At 36.4% G+C, this 21,837-nt stretch overlaps 1 protein-coding gene across 1 annotated transcript in view; it reads right to left on the reverse strand.

The window, feature by feature from the left end:
* The window catches only part of VIPR2 (vasoactive intestinal peptide receptor 2), a 53,033-nt gene that overhangs the window by 19,838 nt on the left and 11,358 nt on the right, over positions 1–21,837 (reverse strand). Inside the window, exons 3-5 of the mRNA XM_061468017.1 lie at positions 18,160–18,267; positions 13,840–13,937; positions 1,175–1,272 (exon numbers count right to left, since the gene is read on the reverse strand). Of these exons, the coding sequence (XP_061324001.1) occupies positions 1,175–1,272; positions 13,840–13,937; positions 18,160–18,267 (304 nt within the window). The remainder of the gene's footprint in view (positions 1–1,174; positions 1,273–13,839; positions 13,938–18,159; positions 18,268–21,837) is intronic.

Genomic DNA, 21,837 nt, shown 5'->3' on the forward strand with positions numbered 1-21,837 from the left:
ATCATGCTTATTGCTTTGATATGACTACGTCTTGATACATAACAACCATGTGAAGAACATTTACAAACAGCTGATGCACATGAGAGCACATCTTACTGAAATGATGGAGATTCAGATCATGCTACTTGGAAAGAAACATGTATCAGACAAACTGACATTTGTTTGGAAGGTTTTGTTACACAGAAGTAACCCTGAAGGTAGTAAGGTCTATAGTAAGACCCAGAATGTCAGTGTTACATAGAAATATGCTGTTCTACAATTTATTGGAACAAATTAACCTTTTTTAAAATACCTGAAAAATACTATTTATTTTCAATCATTTTTAGTCCCACTTTTCTAAAACTTGATATTAAAACAGACATTCAAAATGAAGAAATAGAAACTTGCACTCTAAGAAGAGTAAAGCAACTCCTTTTGGCTAAATCAAAATGACTAGCTTTGCTGTTTATAAATTAAGGTTGCAGAAGGAAGAATGTGCCTGAAAAACTGGCAACCTCCAACACAAAAATATTGCGCTGGAAAGTTACCAATTAGCTCTAATTATAATAAGTAAATAGAGTCTTATGTGGGGAACGGCACCATAGTAACTTGAAAAATGCTGTCAGCTTAGTCTGGCAAGGTATTTATAGATATTCACGTTCTAAGTCTTTGTTTTGAGGTTAAAAGATTAGCCAGATATAAACTCCTTTCCTTTTACAATGCTTCTAAATTTGTCCTTTACAACAATAAGAACACACATGATGTTTCTGTGAACATTAAAATCAAGGCCAGTTCTTTGGAAGAAATGGGAAGCAGAATATTGCAACTACATGGAAGGCTTCAGAAACAACTCTTCTTTCCACACGGTTGTGTCTTTCATGTGCTTGTAACTGATATTGTGAACAACTGCAGAGACCTGAGGCGGTACCTGTTCTGCCAGACAGTACATAAACAATATCTAATGGACTGCAGAAGTTACATTGTAGTACCTAAAAAAGAATTTCCACTTCTTTGTCATAAACACATTGCCTACAATTAATTAAACTCACATTACTCCATGTTTTTTTTCTTTAAAAAAACTGCACATATTCAGTGCAGAGAAGTGTAAACCCGATGCTTTTCCTAAATATCTGAGCAATCAGGCAAAGTTAAAACCGTCTTATTGCTGTTTGTATTTACTCATGAAAGTACATACCTGAAAAGGCAAAGAATTATACTCCCTGTTGTAAGAGCAATCAGAGATACGCTGTGTCCAAGGGTATAAATTGCCTTCACCCTTACGTAGAAGTTGACCTGCACAGAAAAATATATATGCAGAAACCACTTAATGGTATGTAAAATTGACTGTAAAATGATGTAATTTTCCACTAACTAGCTCTGAAGGCTACATAAATAGCATTATTTTCACTTTTTGCTCTACAGTACAGGATGAGAATGTTTCATCTTCATTCCAAAATATTTCGGCAATGCAACATCTCAAGCCAAATGACCTCAGTAAAGAATACAGTCTCAGGAACTCAAAACTTAGGCACACAAGCTGGTAAAACTTCAGCTGATTATCCCATGTCAGTGAGTCACACAAAGCATCAAATTTATCAACTTCCATAAACACAATCAAAGTGGGAAAAATGAGCCACAGTTTGAGGAATGTATTATCTCTGAAAGACAGAATCTCTCTCAGTCCTTCTACCACAGTGTACTTTCTAATGCATTTATACATAACTTTAATTTTAAAGGCAGGCTTAAGTATCCTTAATTTCCTAATATAAATGTTCAAATACTTTATTAAATGGTGACCCAAACATCCTTCTTTAGCAAAGTTAGATGCTAAAACTTGGAAAGGATATTTTTTAACAGAGAAAAAGCAGACTGAAGTGCACAGCCCGCTGATTAACTGCAATTATCTGTACATTTACCAGCTACATATTACATTAAATCCTCAAGAAATATAATACTAAATATTCTCAGAATTAAGCTGCTTCTTCATTTATGCCTACAAAAACATCATTAGACTGACATTATTTTCCAGTCAAGGTAGGCAAAATATTAAAACTGTGAATTTTTTTACTACGCTATGAAATTTTTTAATAGCAGTGTAGAATGTGCTATGTATAACAGACAGACTTGTAATTCTTAGTGCACATGGTTATATCACTCACCTTCTCGAAGTGTTTGTAAAAAGTGGCAAGGAAGCAATACTTAAACTAAGATTGTAAAAGGAAAAGCAAATCACTCCATATATTTATTTTTATAGCATTTAAAAGGCCAAACATAGAGGTAACTTTAGTAATCCTGATTCATGATAAAATTTGCTGGACATTCACTTAGCAAATATCATACGGACTTAATGGAGTTTCCAGCATCATTAGAATGAACATGAGAAAGTTCCTCACTTAAAATTCTGAAAAACTATTGCCTTTAAAACAAAAAAAATTGGTGTCCCTGGCTACTTAAAATGTTAAAACCTGAAGTATTACTTTACTTCTCTCTATAAAGTGTCTACTAGATATCTGCAAAGCTTCACTGCGTTTCTAGGGACTCTCTTTGGGCATGAATTGTAGGCTCTATTTCACCTACTGTTGTGTGTCTACACTGCAAATATAAATACTTAAGGCAGTGCAGGGTCTCTTCATAGGACCTTCTAGGAAGCACATCTTGTATCTATGTAAGCAGTCAACACAGACTGCATTGGATATATTTCTACAGACAGTGAAGAGGCCCTACAGTGAATAATTCAAGTGTAGCTACCCAAAGTATACAAATACTTGCACTTAGACAGATGCCCATCAAAGATCCTGGTTTTTCATATGAATCTTGTGTTTGCTAAATAGGACTTTAAGTAGTCCAATATTTTTTGAATAACGTTTCTAAAATTGTTTTCAAATACAATTTTTTTGCCCCCTTTTTTTTTTCCCCTCCCAAATTTAATGTAATTGTACACAGAATCAGTTCTGGAGAACTGCCCTTCAATTCCCTGCTAGAAAGGCAAAATTATACTCCCCAGTTCAGTTCATTTTTGGGCAGCACTAAAACCTGTGCCTAAAGACAAGCACTGCAGACCATCCTTATGCTGCTTTAATTTGGTTTCTATCATAGCAAAAGCAACATCAGCCTGTCTTCAGGCAATCTGCTGGGAAGAGAGTGATAAACAGTACCTCAACAGCAATCACAACACCCCATGGCACCAAGAAACCACAAATACTTCGGGTACCCTCTTTCATTTATTCAACCTGACCTGCTCTGCAAAATTATGGATAAAGGATGCTTCGATAAATGACTAAACAATCTGGCAGTCTCAGCCCCCCATCAACAGTATTCTGGAAAAAAAGGAATTCTATTTCCTGACCTCGTCCACATCAGGAGTTGCAAATACACTGTAAAGCTTACCAGTCATGCACAGCAGTTCCACAATACATTTTATTTGTTACCATCTCCTTGGCATTTGCAGACCCCTCTTCTACTGAGTACATTTCTACTGAGCGTACAAATAGAAGCTTGAATGGCCTCTAAATCAAAAATTCTTAACATGCACCATGTAAATACCATAAACTTGAGGGAGATAAATGTCATTTACAAAAGAAATCACAATGGCAATAAATTTGTGCTGTTTAAATACAGAGTGGAAGACTTGCTCACTTTCACGGAAAAGAAATGATTTGCAGAGATACACTTTTAAGAGTAACTATGATGCTGAACATCATGTTACTGCAAAGCAGAAACACGGGTCTGCCCAGATATCCTAAAGCAACGCACACAACACCTGGGAAGAGTGCACACAGGGACAACTTTACACCTTTCCCACCTTCTTATCCTGGGAATAGTATACCAAGGTGCTTAAAAAATCCCAACATGTGAAAGTAACCACAGGCTTCCTGTCCTTTGTATTTTTTAATAGCTTTCAAAAGGAAAGCACTTAAGACAGGACTTCTGGTGTAAACTGTTTCCTGGCCCTTCATAGTGCCCAGTAGAAATGATTTCTTCCCTCCTATTCAGCTTCCTTATTTATTGTGCTAGAAAGCACAAAGCAGCCATAAGGTCCCTTTCTGCTGTTGAGCAGCCAAAGTGTGCTCTGAGTTGATTTTAAGATCTGCTCTGAAGACAGCCCTAGGTTTGCCTAAGGAGCAGAAATAACTCGAAGAAGTGAGATTGATACATGCCAAATAACACATTTGCTGTTAAACTGATAACTAAACTGACCGAAGTATATACTTCTCTGCATATGCTACAGAAAAGCATTCAGATTTAAGATTAGTTCCTTCTGGCTAGATATTAGTCTTACTCCTGCAACCTCCTTGCTTCATTAAAAAACTCTCCTGTGCTGAGTCTCACTGCTGACACTGGGGCTAGGCCTTTGCCCTGGTTTTGGCTGCAGTAGAGTTGATTTCCTTCACAGCAGCTTGTGTAGAGTGCTGGTCTGGATTTGTGATGAACACAGTGTTGATAACAGACCGATGATTTAGCTACTGCTGAGCAGTGTTTACACAAGGCCGCCTCTGCTCCTCACTCCACCCCACCAGCGAGGAGGCTGGGGAAGCACAAGAAGTTGATAGGGGGCATAGCCAGGACAGCTGACCCCAATGGACCAAAGGAATATCCCACACCGTATGACACCGTGCTCAGCAATAAAAGCTGGGGGAAGGAAGAGGAAGGGGATATTTGGAGTTCTGGTGTTTGTCTTGCCAAGTCACTACTATGTGTGACAGAGTCCTGCTTTTCTGGAGATGGCTAAACACCGCCTTGCCAATGGGAAGCAGTGAATTAATTCCTTGTTTTGTTTTGCTTGTGCATGCAGTTTTGGCTTTACCTATTAAACTGTCTTTATGTAAACCCAGGAGTTTTCTCACTTTTACCTTTCTGATTCTCTCCCCCATCCCACTGTGGGGAAGTGAGTGAGTGGCTGCATGGGGCTGAGCTGCCTGTCAGGGTTAACACACAACAGCCTTGAGCTCCTTTTTCTGCAGTTTTTTCAAAGAACTCTGCACACATATGATACACAGAAATTATTCGTAAGCTGACAGTACTAGAAATACTTATTTTGATGCAGGGATCCTAAATGTATTTGAATTGTAAAAAAAACCCAACATTTAGCTTACAATAAAGTAATTTTGATTACAGAATTCTGTTGCTAGTGACTACTTATCCTGTATTTACATGAAGCATAGAAGATTGCAGCAACTGTAAAAAGTAATTTCAACTTGCACATTTCCTTTTAACAACAGAAAAGTATTCTCGAACATGTTTGACATTTCTGAGAGCTCGTTACTCAAGTCCTCAGCTTTTACCTGACGCTGAATATAACATTCATTTCTCAAAAATGAGTCATAACATCCTCCACTATTAATTCAAATAAAGGGTTTCTGTATCTACTGCAGAGAGTGGATTTTAAAGACTATACTATGGGTGTATGTCCTTATGGTTCTGAGTGACTAATCCAGGCTGTAGAACACACAGAAACACCAACATACTACACATCTTACTGTAGTATATAATGATTCAGTTAAGCTGTATCAGCACCTTTACATTTAATATCTTAAATATCTTAAATCACAGACAAAGTGTATTCTGCTTGTCAGGACAGAATACCTCAACTCATTGATATTTATTATCATTGATATTAATACATGAAGGAAAAACAAATAGAGAATCAAACATCACGTTTTGGTCAACATAAGTTCCACTGACACAATAAGCAAACTGTACCTACTCGCTTAAATCTAACCATCTAGCACTACTTGCAATGCCCTGGGGTATCTAAAACATGTGACAAAGGACCTCTTTCCTGGAATGGCTGTGGCCGGTCAAATGGCACTTGATACCTATGTTTAGGCAATAACATCAAGCCCTGTTTCCACACACTAGTAATTAGACACCTACATCTCTAATAAATATCTAACTTTTAAGAATTTGGATTTGCAAGTTCATTTTCAGTCTTTCAGGGTTTAAAATATGTGGTAAGAATGTGAATGTAAACAACTGGAAAGAATTTCATGTGTCTGACTTTGTTGGTACAGACATGACTGAGGCCCAAGAAATTTGTCCTAGCACCTGCTCTGATGTTACACCTACGCTTACACAGCCGAGTAAGTGCCCACCAGATAAGAAAACCTGATGCGTAAGGTAAAAGGATTTGCATTCGGCTTTTACTCTGAAAGGGTAAGAACAAGTGTCTTCCAGTCATTTCTTCTGATGCAATTATCTGCAATTCAACAAGTTTGCAGCTTATGAAACAGTCACTACTTTTGTTATCATGTAATTCTCATCTATTTATTGTATTTTTATGATGTTAGTAATCCTTTAAAAGGCCCAAGCATACCAGATCTAAAGAGATATTGTATATTCTCATTAATTTTTGTCTTGCCTTGAAAACTTTTGGTTAGAAAATATATAAATTGTTTGGTGCCAAGTATATTAAATTTATATTTATGTTTAGTCTGCACTGCCTTTGCTCAGTTTTTCCCTATTTTTTTCCCATCTTCATTTCAGAATGATTCACGTTACTCCTGCATCTTTCCACCCTCTTGTTCCTGTCCTAGACACAGCACCTATTATATATATGGTCAGATATTAAGAACACAGTATCAACTGATTTACAGATCTAATGATACACAGTCACTATAGTCTTTATATGGCATGCACTAAGATGTTTATAGAAATGATTCTGGACCAGAGTCATTACTGGAAAATCGCAGTCAGACCAATGTTCCCATGGGAAAGCTTTGATTCTGCTTATATGTTCTGTGTTGTTTCATGTCAAGAACAATTTGAACTCAATATATTTTTTACTTCCCCTCTTCTTGGAATCCATTTCACTGAGTAACAACACTCCAGTTTATCTGGTTTATGTAATTCAACTGAGTATTTTTGTCATTTTTTGAGGAATTACTTTTTTTGAGATCTCTATAAAGTTGATTTTAGGATAAGCAATTTTACCCTCCTGTAGATGTTTTCCATGTGCAGGATTACAGAGTTCCTGTTTAGTTAAAATAAAGTGCATGAATACAATTAAGTTAGAATAAAATGCAGGCCAGTACTGAACAGTAAAGAAACACATGCGCTAAGAGCCACTGAAATCTGCACCATTCTCACAATAGAGAGGGGCTTTAATACATAAATACAGCTCTGTATGCATTCAGATGATGTATATTTTCAAAGTCAGAAAACAACATAATTCAAGTAAACATAAATAAAATTAAATACTATGTTTGTCAATTCAGCTTACTTCAAAACCACACAGTAAAACTACTGCAGTTTTTGGGTAGCCAGAGTTTGAGCCTTAGTGAATTTTTAATGCATTGCTTCTGTTGCAATTTAGACTTATTCAAAGGGAGACACTGGTCAAAAGGAGTTGCCATTCTCACCAGATCTAAAATGAGCACAGTGCACACCATGCGTACAGCTCCAATTCTAGCTGCTGTGAACTCCAGACATTATTTGTGTTCAAAACACCCTGTGCTTTTCTCTTAAAGTGTATCTTGCAGATGACAATACTGCAGACTGATTTTATAGTACGTTATTAAAGAAATCCAAGATGTCTATTTTAAATTTCAGCATTGGGCAGTTTGAAACAAGCCCAATGAAAAAAAAATTGACTTTTTTTTTTTAATATTTTTTACCATTCCATACCTTCTTGAAAAATTTGTCTAGATTTTATTTCAAAAATAAGCCACTGACTGAATCTTTTGAAACTGGACCTGTCTTATTTGTATCTGATTTCAGAATTCTTAATGATGGAAAAAAAACCCCACATGAACTTTCTAACAAAGCATCAGTTGCCCAGACATAGTGGTGTAACTGTGGCTCTAATTTAGCCTCTAGGCATGTGCTCTGAGCTTGACAACAACTGTCAGGCAGGCTGCAAGTGAAATGACTCCCGTCACTTTGTCCCTCTAGGGAGAATAGAAGAGGTTGACTTCCAACGGAAAACCCATATTATTTAAGATAATGTTTCTGGCATTCTGTATACACACATGGCCCCTACAACAAACAGTCTGACTAAAATCAGAACAAGAATCCTGTGTACTTTTAGTCCAGCACAACAGCTGTCAGTGTCAGCAGGACTGAATCTGTCTGCTTTGCCAAACGGGTGAACGTGAAATAGCTATATGGAGGTGTAAGTCAGGATTGCAGTTAACCACTCAAAAGTACTTTGACGTTACCTTAACACTGAACATAGGGTCAAGTTGTTCAAAGTAGAAGCAAATACGAAATAATTATGCAATTGAAATTATGTTATCATACAACAGAGATTTTTAATTATTTTCTATTCTGCACTTGGTATTGTGGCTAATGAACATACTTCATTCTTTCAGACCACTTTACTGTCATAGTATTATAATAATTAATCTTAAGTGTTTTAAAACTTTCTACTGATCAAAAAATTAACCCTGCTTCTCAAACTATTGCAAAGCTAAGTAAGTGCTACTACATTTTGAACCCATTACAATAAAATTATGATTATTTAAATTTAGGTATTATGATTTTCAAAAACAAGAAAAAAATTCATTTTCTTATCAGCAAGCACTTTATGAGACTCAGCATCAAAGAGGATGTGATCATACTGCTGCATAAATTTCCTGTATGAACGTAAGACATAGAAGTTGCTTAATTTGCATGTAAGACCTGTGTAACTCCTAGTGATTCTACAAATCAGTTGGGAAATGGTGTTCTGAACTTGTATGTTTATTTAATATACATGACCCCCAGAAAGACAAATAATTAAATTCTGAATTGTGTTGAGGTAGTCGAAAACCAGGAAATTATTTTAGATCAATACTGACTCAGCTAGAGCTATTAAATATTTGTCACTATTTTGTATTTTACAGGGTACCATTTTGAAACAAACTCTTTAGATTGTATTGCTGCAAAAGAAACAGGCAATACCAAATACCAAATCTGACAGCACATAAAAAGCAATGTCTGTTATGTAAGATGGTCATATTTTATTTCTTACTTACTATTCTCTGTGAACTGTAATTCATCAGGTCTCAAAAAAGCTTTAACTTCTGAACTTAATTAAAATATTCAAGGTTGGCAGGACTAAAATGAGTGCAAAGAAGGCATGCATTGAGCAAAACAGAACAACTGACTGAATACCAAAACCCCTTTAGATTTTTTAACTGCATTCAAAGCTGATTCAAGTCATTCATATGAAATGATATGAGATATTCTGCAAGTCTAACAAACCTTGCAACACTAGTGAGAACAGCTGGTCTCTGCAAAATATCCACGTGATTATCTGAGCACTACTGATTCCAAAACTGAAATCCAACGATTTACTTTAAAAGTTTTGAGGAAAACATTCACATTTCAACCACTGAACTAAACTCAGTCGGTGGTTAGGCACAGCAGACATCAGCAGCTTTCAGAGCAATTTTATAGAACAATTTTACAGACTTCTTTCCAGACTATAAAGATGTTTCTTCTTTTTTTGTGGCTACATAATGTTAACAGGTTTTTAAAGGGCACAGAAAAACACACACAAAAATAAACAGGATTGGTGAAAATTTGTGTAAGTAGTGTGATCTTCAATACAATTTTTTTTAAAATCTATTCTTAAGCACACTTGTGTTTTGTTTTCTCAGGACAGACAGCCTTTTCTGCTGATGTTTCCTTTAAAGTTAGTTTCATGTTATTTTTACCAAGTTCAGGAGACAGGAGTCTTCCGAATATTTACATAACAGACATAGCACAGAAGCTTCCTGGGCAGAGTTGACAGGTACCCTGTGGATCTTTCAACCTCAGCCTTGGTTTGGAAGGACCTCTAGGGGTGAAAGGGTAAGTCAGTGCTGAAGGGCAAAATGCTCTGAAGTTTAGACAGGGTGCACTTCTTTGTCCAAAGGACTTTTGCTATTGACCAGAAGTTACCCTTAACATAAAAGAAAAACTCACACCTCTTTATGAATTTAACCAGAAATATAACTGATCACTACTAAAGTATTCACGATCATTATCATCCTAAGTGACAGGAACATCCTAGGATATTCCTGTAATAGAATCATAGAATAGCCAGGGTTGGAAAGGACCTTAAGATCATCCAGTTCCAATTCCCTTGCCATGGGCAGGGACACCTTACACTAAACCATGTCACCCAAGGCTCTGTCCAGCCTGACCTTGAACACTGCCAGGGATGGAGCATTCACAGCTTTCCTGGGCAACCTATTCCAGTGCCTCACCACCCTTACAGTAAACGCTGTATGTAAGAGAGTAGTATTCACAGATATTACTTATAACTATATTATTATTTGTGATCTTACATCATTTTCATGATACATGTGTCAGAGCACAGTCCATAATATCCAAATATTTATTCTAGAAGAATGTATCATCAGAAAACCTTACACTGTACAAACAATGTAAAATCAGAACTGGGATTAGCAAATGGGTTCAGTGCTTTAGAAACGCTGAAAGGAGTAAATGCAAATAGAGTGGAATAAAGAACCCTAGCTCTTTCCTTTTGCAAAATTAATAGCACAGTAGACATTTCTAAAATCCTGTAGTGCTTAGACTAAATATAAAGAGATAAAGAGATGGATTACATATTGTGGACAATTCACTTTTTTATGAGCCACTTCTACACATTTTTTGAATAGTGTAGATAAAAATAGAATTTATTAAAAATACATACAATAAAATGGGTATTCCTCATGGTATTTAATAATCTTTATACAAGTAATTAATGATAGCCCTTTTCTGCCATGTTTCTTCTTCAATTCAGCCTAATCCTAAACATCACCCAAAACCATGTGACTAGTATTTCCTTAAGTATCTCTTAATAACAGTAGCATCATTCATTTTTAATTATGTCAGTAAGAGTATCTTCATATTCAAAGCTCCTTAGCCCCAGTGGGAGAGATGACAACTTCCTAAATGCACAAACCTTCAAAGCTGCCTGTGTAAGTGTGCACCAGCATATGTGCATTGGTGAATGTGAGCATTCTCACTGCAGTATCTTTGGACAGTCTGCACCTAATAAATAGAATTCACACTGTGCTCTGTAACAGAGAATATCAGCTTATATTCAGGCCTAGTCTTCTCACTTGAAGTCAATGGAAGATGATTTTGTATTTATGTTAAGAAATACTGGTCTCTTAATCATATCTCACAGAAAAAGTAATGAAAAATGCAGAATGTAATGTCAATAGATACAGCATGACTTACAGGCACACAGAAAAGGCATTGGTAAATGGCTGCCCTGCACTACGTTTTGTTGAGAGGGAAGGATTCAATTTAGACTCAATACAAACAATCCATTAGTCTAGTGCAGTGATCCCCTTCACAGACAGTAGTAATGAATCTGTTTTCTAAAGCTGGATACAGACATTCAGGACAGTGCTTTTGCCAGTCCTGGCCTCACTGCCTTGACTCCACTTGTCTTGGGTAAAGCATCTGTGTTGCATAGTGGCTAGCACAGCTGGGATGGTTGTCTCTGAAGAGCAAGTGTGTGCTTCAGGAAACCAGCCAAATAGGGGGATACTTCTTCCATAGATGATGCTTCTACTTATGCACAAGATGCGAGAGTATCACCACATTTAAAAGTCTGGAGGATCTTTCTCTCCATGATTTTGTCTTTGTATAACCCTATGCATTCAAATCACAAAGCCTGTAACTTGTATACAGTCGGGTTTCTGTGTGATCTAATAAATCTTGGACCAATTCATGCTAAAATTAGACAACTCTCTATTAACTGATCCAATCATTATTTTAAATAAAGTGGACACACTTCAGTCCTTTACATTCTCCAGGCAACTTCTCATATATTAGTAATGTTGACAGAGAGCTTAATACTCTCTGAAGACAGCCAGGACACACACCTCTAGCTTGTTCAGTCTAGATAGAAGATGTCGAATTACGTCAAGGAAAGGTTGCAGTGAGGCCTGGGCTGGGTTAACACACTTTGATGTGTGATTCTAACATGTCAACTCAAGCTAGACATTTTGCCATTGTGCTGCCATGAGCTCAACAGAAACAAAAAAAAAAAAGCAATCATTTGAATAACTGAGATGTACCTGAAACTTTATGTTGAAGGTTAGCAGTAGCTACTTCACTTATAGGAAAGACACTGGAAATAAATAAATGTTTAGATTTGATGTGATAATGCAAATTGCTTCTTTTTATAGAATCTGCTAACATACCACTTGACATGGAATAAAAATTAAATGTTTTAACTCTGAGCAAAATCAGTGCAACCTGTGGAAGCAGACAAGTTCTTTCAGCAGAAAAATAATAGATGACACGCTTATGGTATTTTTAAATAAGCTTTTCCAATTCAGTGCATTTTCTAGATAAAAAGTCAGTACCTATTAATAAATTGCTTGTTCAGTATTTGCTCACCAATCTCTATCATTTAGACCTTTTCTAGAATATTCAAAACTGCACCAACAGACGCATATCTGGAAAGATATATATGTCTGTGTGCACGCATATATAAAAATAAATATAAAATATGTATAGAAATAAGTCCCCTTTGAAGTAAAGACACAAGTCCATATCCTAAAAGACGGCAAAAAAAACCCCCATGAATAAATACCTAACTGGATCTATAACGGAAACTCTTTCAGCAGCGAAGACGCAGGCACCAAACTGACACCACAGTTTCTACTGTGCATGCAGAAGAAAACTTAACCATTTCGTCACCTTACCTAAAATACAATCTCCTTAGTTACTGTAACTTTGATCATCTGCAAAGCATACTGTTGCATGACATTTTTGTGTCAAAAATAGTTTGTATACAAATCCTTGAGATTTCATTTTTAGCTCTTACTGTTGAAACTCTATGGCAAATAAAAATGAATTACACTGATATATGTTGAGTAAAGATTTTTTGTTTTCAGGTGCTACCACTGAGCACTAAGATCCAAAATCAAGAGAGTATCTTTCTGTGTAACAGTTGGCTGACACAGAACCTCAAATGCCTCCAGACATCTCACAACTGAATGACACCCGTATTTTTTATATTGTCTCCCATGAAGAAACACATTGAAACATATGCTTTCCTTTTGCCTTTTCAGATTTTATTCTGATAATCCTTGTCTATCCTTTAATCATGAAAAAAAAAAAAAAATATTTGCACAGGAACAGCCTATCTTCTTTCTGACAAGCCAGCACTTCTCTACCCACTTTCTGACTTGTCAGTCTTACGGTTAGAAAAGAACTATGGTCTTGTTCCACTGAAACAGTCAGGCAAAGAATATTCTTTAAGTAATGACACTGGTGATTGGTTGTAAACAAAATCTAACTCTGTTAGCTTCAGCAGAAAAACAACCGAGAAACAGGTAAAATGTGATGGAAAAAGGTACTTCCCTCAAAAAAAAAGAAAAAATACGGTATCTGCAAAGTGAACAAATTCATTTTTCCATTTATAGTGTATTTAAGATATCTTGATAGCTTTTTGAGCTACTTCTAATTCCTAAGGTAATTTAAAGTCCAATATGCATCTACAATAATTCCAATTACATAAATACATTTTACTTTACTTAAACACATACTAGCAAGCAAGTGGTGCCTGTATTATTAACAGACTAGTTCAGTATTAGGATTTGTTATAACAATCTTCTAGAAAGAACAAAAAGCAGATCATACTGTGCACAAACCAAGGAACACTGCAATATTAGAAATGGAGATGCATTATTGTAATTACAAACTGTTTATAGCCTTGATCTTCAAACAGGTACTGAATTCTACATTTCAAATTGCATCTTATATGGCATTCGCAATCCAAGCATATGGCAACTGCTATCAAAATTTACTACAGATTTTCACTAATTCTGATAGAAGAAAATGGGAATTGTTTAGAAGCAGAGTATGTCTGATAGCTGTATTGAACACCAGCATCTACATGAATAGAAGAAGTATTTTTCCTACCTTATAATCATCTTCATAGTCATTATATCCACAAGTACTTAAGATGTCAGGAAAAATATCTGACCACCCATTACTTGTACAATTTTTGCTAATGTTTCCTGTAAAGCAAAATTTGAGAGTTAAAATCAGTAATATTCTAAAGTCTCCTCATCAATAAAACTTTAGACAACTTCACTTTGTCATTCTCAGTTAACATCCCATATTTCTGAGCAACTCTGCTAAAGCAACCCAGCCATTTTATTCATGTGCTCTTCACTCATATTATTTTGGCTTTTACTTGTGCTCAGAGTTGCTTTCGCATTAGAGAAAACCAAAAGTAATTCCAAGCTGTGATGGCAGGCTTCTGCTTGGTATAACACCTATTTCTGTTATGGCTGCAAAAGCATTAAGTATTTTGCTGTTTTATCTAAAGTATTCAGGGGAAAGCCTTTCAGCTTACTCTATAAAGGGGACAATTTGTAGGTAGAGTAATTATATACAAGAGTAATGTAAGTGAGAGTTGTTCTAACCAAATTTTTAAGCTTTTCTGAGAAAGCAACACCAAATCATTTACTGAAGAGTGATAAAAGCTTTATTATGTCATGGTGATGAATTACTGCTACAGCAAATGTTGGTAGAGTTGGTAATGCACCTTAAAGGTCAAATTATGTGACAGTTAGAAGAATGAGGAAATAAATATTCATGTTGAATCTCACTCTTTGAACCACTGAAGCAACGTAGTCCAAGGAACGTACAGGAGATGTGTGAGGATGGTTGGAAAGGAATTTTGAGCATTTATTGATTTCAGAAAGGACTTTTTGGTCAGAACTGAGAGAAGCTGATTCTCTTCCCAGATGAAGTCACTCAGAGATGGGGCAACCCATGATTCTGCTCCTTACACTAATTAATACAAACTAATGTTCATACAATATGGAATAGCTTCCATTGGAGAAAACTAAAGAGTCCCATATCAGAATAAAGAATAGTCATTAAAGTTATAATTTACACTTACAGTGCTAAATCTTAAGCAACTTGCCGTTAACTTTCTTAGCAAAATTTCTATATCCGTGATACCTGAAATCTATAATACCATACTGCTTTTGTTTGGAGTCTGTAACTAACTTAAGGATGCCTGGTTTTCACCACACAAGAACAATTTTATGTGTCACAGATCAGCTTTGGCCAAGAATAACCGAATGTGTTTCTATACACTCCAAACTAAAGCCTTTGTGATTTTCAGCTTGCTGATTGGTTACTGGAAATTCTTCTTTGTATAAAGTCTTCAGTGGAAAGTTGTAAATACCCAATAAATGACTGACCAACCAATAACCAAATCTTTCTAGTTTGTAACAAGGTCTTGACCTCAAATCACAGTGTCTCCTCAAACAACAGGACCGCTTTTGCCATTTGGCATAGATGTGGCTTTTTTTACATTAAATGTAACCTATTTATACACACTGAAGAATCTTCACTTTAAAAGTACTTCCCGATTCTCTGACTAGGCAGAGCAGAGGAGTAGGTTAACAGAACCACAAATTATGTCAAACCCAGTTTCTCAAGAAAAACACACTATGTACTCAAGATGCTGAAGTATTTTGTACTGCAAGTACTATAATGGCCTTCTAACTTAAAGACAGGCAATGTTCTATGGAAGACATTGCTTATTTCTACACCATTGTTTCACGCAATTAAGAATTTTAGATGGCTACCTCATTTGAAACCTACAATTTGACACACAAAAAAAAATTCACAGAATAGCTTTCTGATACCCATATACTTACATCATCATGTGCAATACACAATAAACATTACAGCATAACAGGACTGCTTTTACAGTAAAAAGTCATTTGACATAAAGTTATTACCATTCCATGGAGTGGGATGTTTAAACTATAACCTTGACCATCACTGAAGAAATTAAGAGCCACCTCTCCAGAAGCTGTAAAGATGAGAAAACAGCTGCTTTTTTAAATTCCCAATTGTCCTGGGTTCAGCAGTAGCAGTCATTTTTCTCCTTCTTGGTAGCTGGTGCAGTGCTGTGTTTTGAATTTCGTCTTGGGAACAGAGCTGATAACAATGATGTTTTGGTGTGGCCAAGGACTTTGTGAGCCTCATGCTCTGCCGGGGAGGAGGGGAAGCCAGGAGGAAGCAGAGACAGGACACCTGACCCAAACTGACCAAAGAGGTATTCCATACCACAGCACGTCATGCCCAGGAGGTAACTGGGAGTTAGCCGGAAGGGCTGGGAGACTGCAGGGTTGGAGGAGGTATCGGTCAGAGCTTGGTCGGGCTGAGGGGGGCAAGTTATCGGTCGGCTGATGGTGAGGTGTTGTATTCTCTTCCCTTGTTATTTCCTTTATTGTTGTTATTATTGGTGGTAGCAGTAGAGATTTGTGTTATACCTTAGTTACTAAACTGTTCTTATCTCAACCTGTGGGAGTTGCATTCTTTTCGATTCTCCTCTTTGTCCCTCCGGGAGTAGGGGGAGAGAAAGAAGGGGGGGGGGGAAGTGAGTGAACGAGTTACCTGACTGGGTTTAAACCACGACACCAATTTAAATTAAGAAGTCCATAAAAAAAATGATATTTAAAAGCCTACTTGTGATTTTGAATATGTCTATAAAAAATAAGGCAATCTAGATCATCTTGTAGTAGAATTTTAATTCCTCTTAAAACCTTGGAAAGCCTAAACATATATCCCACAAATTTGGCTAAATAAAGAGTCAGATTTCTTGTTTAACAATAGTTATAATTTCCTGCCATAAGACCCAAGTGAATAAATTAATTATATATTCCTGAGTATAATCAAATTATAAAGTGTCTGAGATACTTATTCAGATCGTAATTGAAACAAGCAAGCGAGATGTTTGTTATCTTCCTCCTCTGAAATTTTAGAAATACAAGATTGAAAAAATCCTCTTAATTGAAGTACCTCTAAAAAACTGCTGTGTTAGTTCCACAAGCAAGAATTAAACAGGTAGCTATAAAAAAGGTGTATATGGAAATCTACAGCAAACTATAAAAGGGAAGCGATTTTTCAGTTGTAATGACACCATGCCCAAGTGAGATTGAGTTGTAAGCATTGTGAAGGTTTCAGAATTAAATATTTATTGCCCTTTTTTAATAGGAAAGTTAAAATGTTTTGAAAGATGCTATAAATTGTTAAATCAAATGACCAAACTCCAGAAAGAGCATACATGATCTAACTTCTGGCAAACAGAAGCAGTTTGATTCAATGCAGATTTTAAAATGTAGATATTTTTTAGTTTGCCTTGTGTCATGATAACACCTTACTATCTTCATCTGAGTCATTTGAACACTTTTATAGATTTCACAAGATCTAGTGAAGATTATACATACTTTCCCCACTATAAACTGTTTAGGCTATCCATGATAAACTAATCCAAGATTCACCAGTTCCAGGAATGAAAATCTTTGCTGATCCTGTACATTGTTTTAGTTACTAATTTTTTACTGGAACAAGACTTAATCAACAGTTTTGAGAATAAGGGTATTTTAGTCATACCCCAAGTTAGCCTCTATGCTAAAAGTAATATTGTTAAAAAGCTCTCCACAGAGACCTCAAAGACAAAACTAAATCACTGTGATAATTTTTGCATCTGTCACCAGCTCTTCATGACAAAGGTTTCTCACCTCAGCAACAGAGATAAGATTTTTCCTGCTGCATTTTGAGATACCTATGTGAAATGCCATGTGTGCCTCATCTATTTTTAAAACCCCACTAACAAGCCAAAGTGCAAAGTTAAACAGTATGATGTATTGACAAGATGGTGCAGAAGATTCAAGACTTGAAACAGTTAAATACTTCAGCAATCTGAGACACTAATGAGCTCTTTTCAGTTCCACTAAAAGGAGAAAAAAAGGGTTTTGTAATAACCACCTTAAATTGCAACAGTGATATTTTTTAGGTAATATGTGTTAATGTTAGTTCATTATTCTCATGAAGGCAAATCAGAACTCCCCTCCAAAGCACAAAAGGAACAAAGTACATGTGACCTGCTGACAACTGTTAAAGAGGTCAGTCAGGCTCAGATGCATTAATAATTAACATAAACAGGTCAAAAAGAGCAAGCAATGTCTTCAGCTTTGATGAGAGTCCCTACATTAGAATACATATTTAGGATCTGATTCAAAAAACACCATAGGGACTACAAAGACAATTATTTGGACTTTTTGTGATGTATCATTAACAGCTCTATTAATAATCTGTTAATTCTTTAAAAACGAAAACATTAAACTGCTAATAATACGTTTTTAGCACAGTACGTTATAAAATATCGAAGAGAAGCCAGCAAAAAAAAGCCACCTTAAAATAAAATACCTGGTTTGCCAGAAAAAAGGCTAAATACTTTTGGGCAAGGGACAGTGACAGTCTCTCCAATCTTTGCAGGACGCCAGCAGGTGATGTTATCCCAAACTCCAACACATCCTGAAACAAAACCAGCAGTAATAGGCTTAAAAACACAGTATTGTCTGTATCACCCTACTGTATCTGCCTTATAAAGACTTGGTGGAAGCTCTGGATGAGTAGTTCAAGAAAGATTAAAGTTGTTAAAGAAAGGTGCAGAGACAGTATTTTCCTTGAAAATGTTAAGGGAATCATAAAGGAGTCTGGTGATTAACAAGCTTATTTTTAGGTCAGTTAACATATTGTTTGCAAAATATTGCATTAAAACTGTCATTTTCACGGGAAGAAAGCGCAAAAAATGTAAAACCCCAACTTCTGAGTATTAATATGGATTATTAAAAATTCCAAAATGTTGAGAATCTCTTAGCCACAGTGCAAATGATTTTTTTTTTTATCTGCAGTAATAGGCAGATAGAACATCATAAATATTTAAGAATTTCATTGGACTCAGCATCACAACTACAAGAGGAGCACATCACGACCCTAACCATTCTATGCTCCTATGATTCTGTGACCTGAAAATTTTTGGAACGGGTCTGGACTTAAAAAATCATGTCTCCTTAACTAAATAACTGAGATTTGAACAAAGAATTATGTACATTGATTTCAGGAAGGGAAGGTGGACTAATAAACTTTTATAGGCATGTTTTATAGTAGTACTAATAACAGTGTTTATAATATTTCTATCTTCAAATCAGGCAATTGACAATTGAAAATTTAAAATTGCAATTAATGCTAAAGAGAGAAACAAAACTTTTATCCTACCAGTATTATCTCCATAAGTTTATAGAAAGTATAAGGAAAAGTTTGTTCCTTTCAGTAGAGAACATCAAACCTGGATTAGGAACTTCTCATATTCGTATATAATACTATTCTTCAGAATATTTATCTTTTTTAGCAATTCACTATTTATTTACTCTATGCTAGGAAGGTCATGCCCAAAATCCTGAGTTAAATGAAGCTGAGAAAGGAATATTTTAAAGTTCTATATTTGCCTTAAACCATATTAGTGATATTAAACTTGGACAGCTTTTTCTTACGTGAAGTGTCTAGCATCCTACTTTCAAAGTTTCTTTCAAAGTACATGTAAACTAGGGAAAACACAAGGATGCGTTACAGGACCAGCAACTGTATTTGCCCCGGGAGTATGTCCAGGCTGCACCATGAGAAGAGTCACTGGCATAACATTCCTATGGGCCTTGCTGTCCTTTGGAAGACATCTACGTGTGATAGCTGCGAGGGAGCTTCTGTGTTGTACCAAAAATAGGGTTTGGAGATTAAAACAGAAGAGTAGGCAAGGACTATGGGGTAAATTCTGCATTCAATAACCAGTTCCACAGAACCCTCTTTATACACTCTGTATTTGTATTTACTCTAATCAGTCCTATCCTTATTTGATCAATCGCTTTGTGACTAACCTCAGTTTGCCAAATTCTCCAGTTACCTGAAGAGGACTAATTGTTTTGGTTCCTTTAGTAACTCTGCCTCCTAGGCAGTTCTTCGTCCTTACCTTAGGATAAGGGAGACTTACTTAGGACAAGGAACTGTGAGAGTGACATTCTTTTTAGCTGTATTCCACAGTTGGCTAAGTTCTTGTTCCCATTGACAATTCACTCTTTTCAGATTTCTGGTCCTTATCTCTTGAATGAGTGTTTTTAGCAACTGACTCAGAGTGTAATATATTTGACATCCATAAACACTCCTATTTTCCCTGATGATCATGCGGAGTTTGTTCTTTCTAGTGTATCTGCCCCCACAGCTGGTTCATACATTCACAAATTAACTCATGAGTTTATCTGCACTCTATTTTACATGTCTGCCTTCTACTCCCTTCTAGCACTTGCGGCTTTTCTTTTAGCACTGGTAATGATGTTTCTAAGATGATGTTTACTTGGTTATCTGCATATAAATTTGAGAGGTTTGCATCTGAGCAAGTCATCTTCATACCCTTTGAAGTCAACAGAATTTAAAGGTGTTTAGATGCTTCCTGAGTTGCAGTACTGGATCAAAATCAAGTCCAACTCTCTATGATGAAATACCAGGGCTTATGCAAAGTAAAAGAATGTTTACTTTCAGCCAATTCAGGTCATGCTTCCTTCCCAGCTGATTTCAAGCCAGAAACAACATCAACAATGCAACATACATGTCATCAGGAAGACAAAGGAACTACTTTCTTCATCTGCCAGCACTCAGAACTAGTGACAAAATGAAACCGTTTTGCTTTGATGGATGTACTGCCTGAGCCAGCATAAACAAGCCCTAGAGTACACAAGAATAATTAGCATCTCATGCGACTCCAGACGTTTTTAGTTCATGCCCATTTCCAGTAACAAGTAGAGCAGAGATGAGTCATGAAAGTGTTCATGGACACTCATGAAAGCTGATGACTTTCACAAATTTTCCCTTTTGTTCAATATACTCTCTGTATAATGGTGGATTTGCTGCAGTAGTCTGCAGACATTTCATAAAATCATAGAATGGTTAGAGCTGGAAAGGACCTTAATATCATCTGGTTCCAACCCCTCTGCCATGGGCAGGGAAACCTCATACTAAACCATGTCACCCAAGGCTCTCTCCAACCTAGCCTTGAACACTCCCAGGGATGGAGCATTTGCCACTTCTCTGGGCAACCTGTCCCAGTGCCTCACCACCCTCCCAGTAAAGAACATCTTCCTTATATATCTAACCTAAATCTCCCCTGTTTAAGTTTATACCTGTTACCCCTTGTCCTATCACTACAATCCCAGGTGAAGAGTCCCTCCCCAGCATCCTTATAAGCCCCCTTCAGACACTGGAAGTCTGCTATGAGGTCTCCATGCAGCCTCCTCTTCTCCAAGATGAACAGCCCCAATTTTCTCAGCCTGTCAGAGCTAAAAGGCCTTTTTTCAGAGGCCTTTGTAAATTTTTTTGACACGGCTAATGTTTTGGCAAAAAGGCAGCTGAACAACATGGACTTAAACGCTCCACTGGCACGTTTTCTCCGAAACAACCCAGAAAACTCTTATTCAAGATCTGATTACAGGAAATAATATACAGACAAACTGAGGTCCAAGTCCTTTCCCACTAAAATTAATCAACATAAATAGTATGAGATTTCAAAGCTAGCTGGCAAGACAGAAATCAGTATACAAGTTTTTGACATGCGAAACATTACAGTCACTAGTGTTTTCTGAAAAATGCATTTTTTTACCTCAGTTTTTCCTCAGTTTTTTAGGATTTTACAGGCATCTACAGCATAGGAAAGAATTATACTTTTTCAGACTCCTTAAATCAAGTAGATTAAATAGTACAAAAGATGTACTTCCTACATACATCTAGACTACATTCAAATGCATCAACAATCATGAGAGTGAAACTTGAGTGGCTGTCATCAGAAATTCAAGAAGAACATTAAGCCTCAATTTATGTATATTTACAGGCTTATTTATTATGGCACAGGAAATCTGAGAAAACTGCTGAAATGTCCTGGAGGCATTTATAGTTACTGAATGACTGCAGTGTGCTGTTGAAAACCAGTCTAGGGCTGAACACTGAAATGATGTTGTTAGTGGTGTGCTGGTAGAGGCTGCCAGAAGTACAACTTTTGAACAG

Source organism: Pezoporus flaviventris, unplaced genomic scaffold (genome assembly GCF_033815535.1).
Source record: "Pezoporus flaviventris isolate CSIRO_AGI_PZ_B2104156 unplaced genomic scaffold, CSIRO_AGI_Pfla_v1 ptg000047l, whole genome shotgun sequence".
NCBI lineage: Eukaryota > Metazoa > Chordata > Aves > Psittaciformes > Psittacidae > Pezoporus > Pezoporus flaviventris.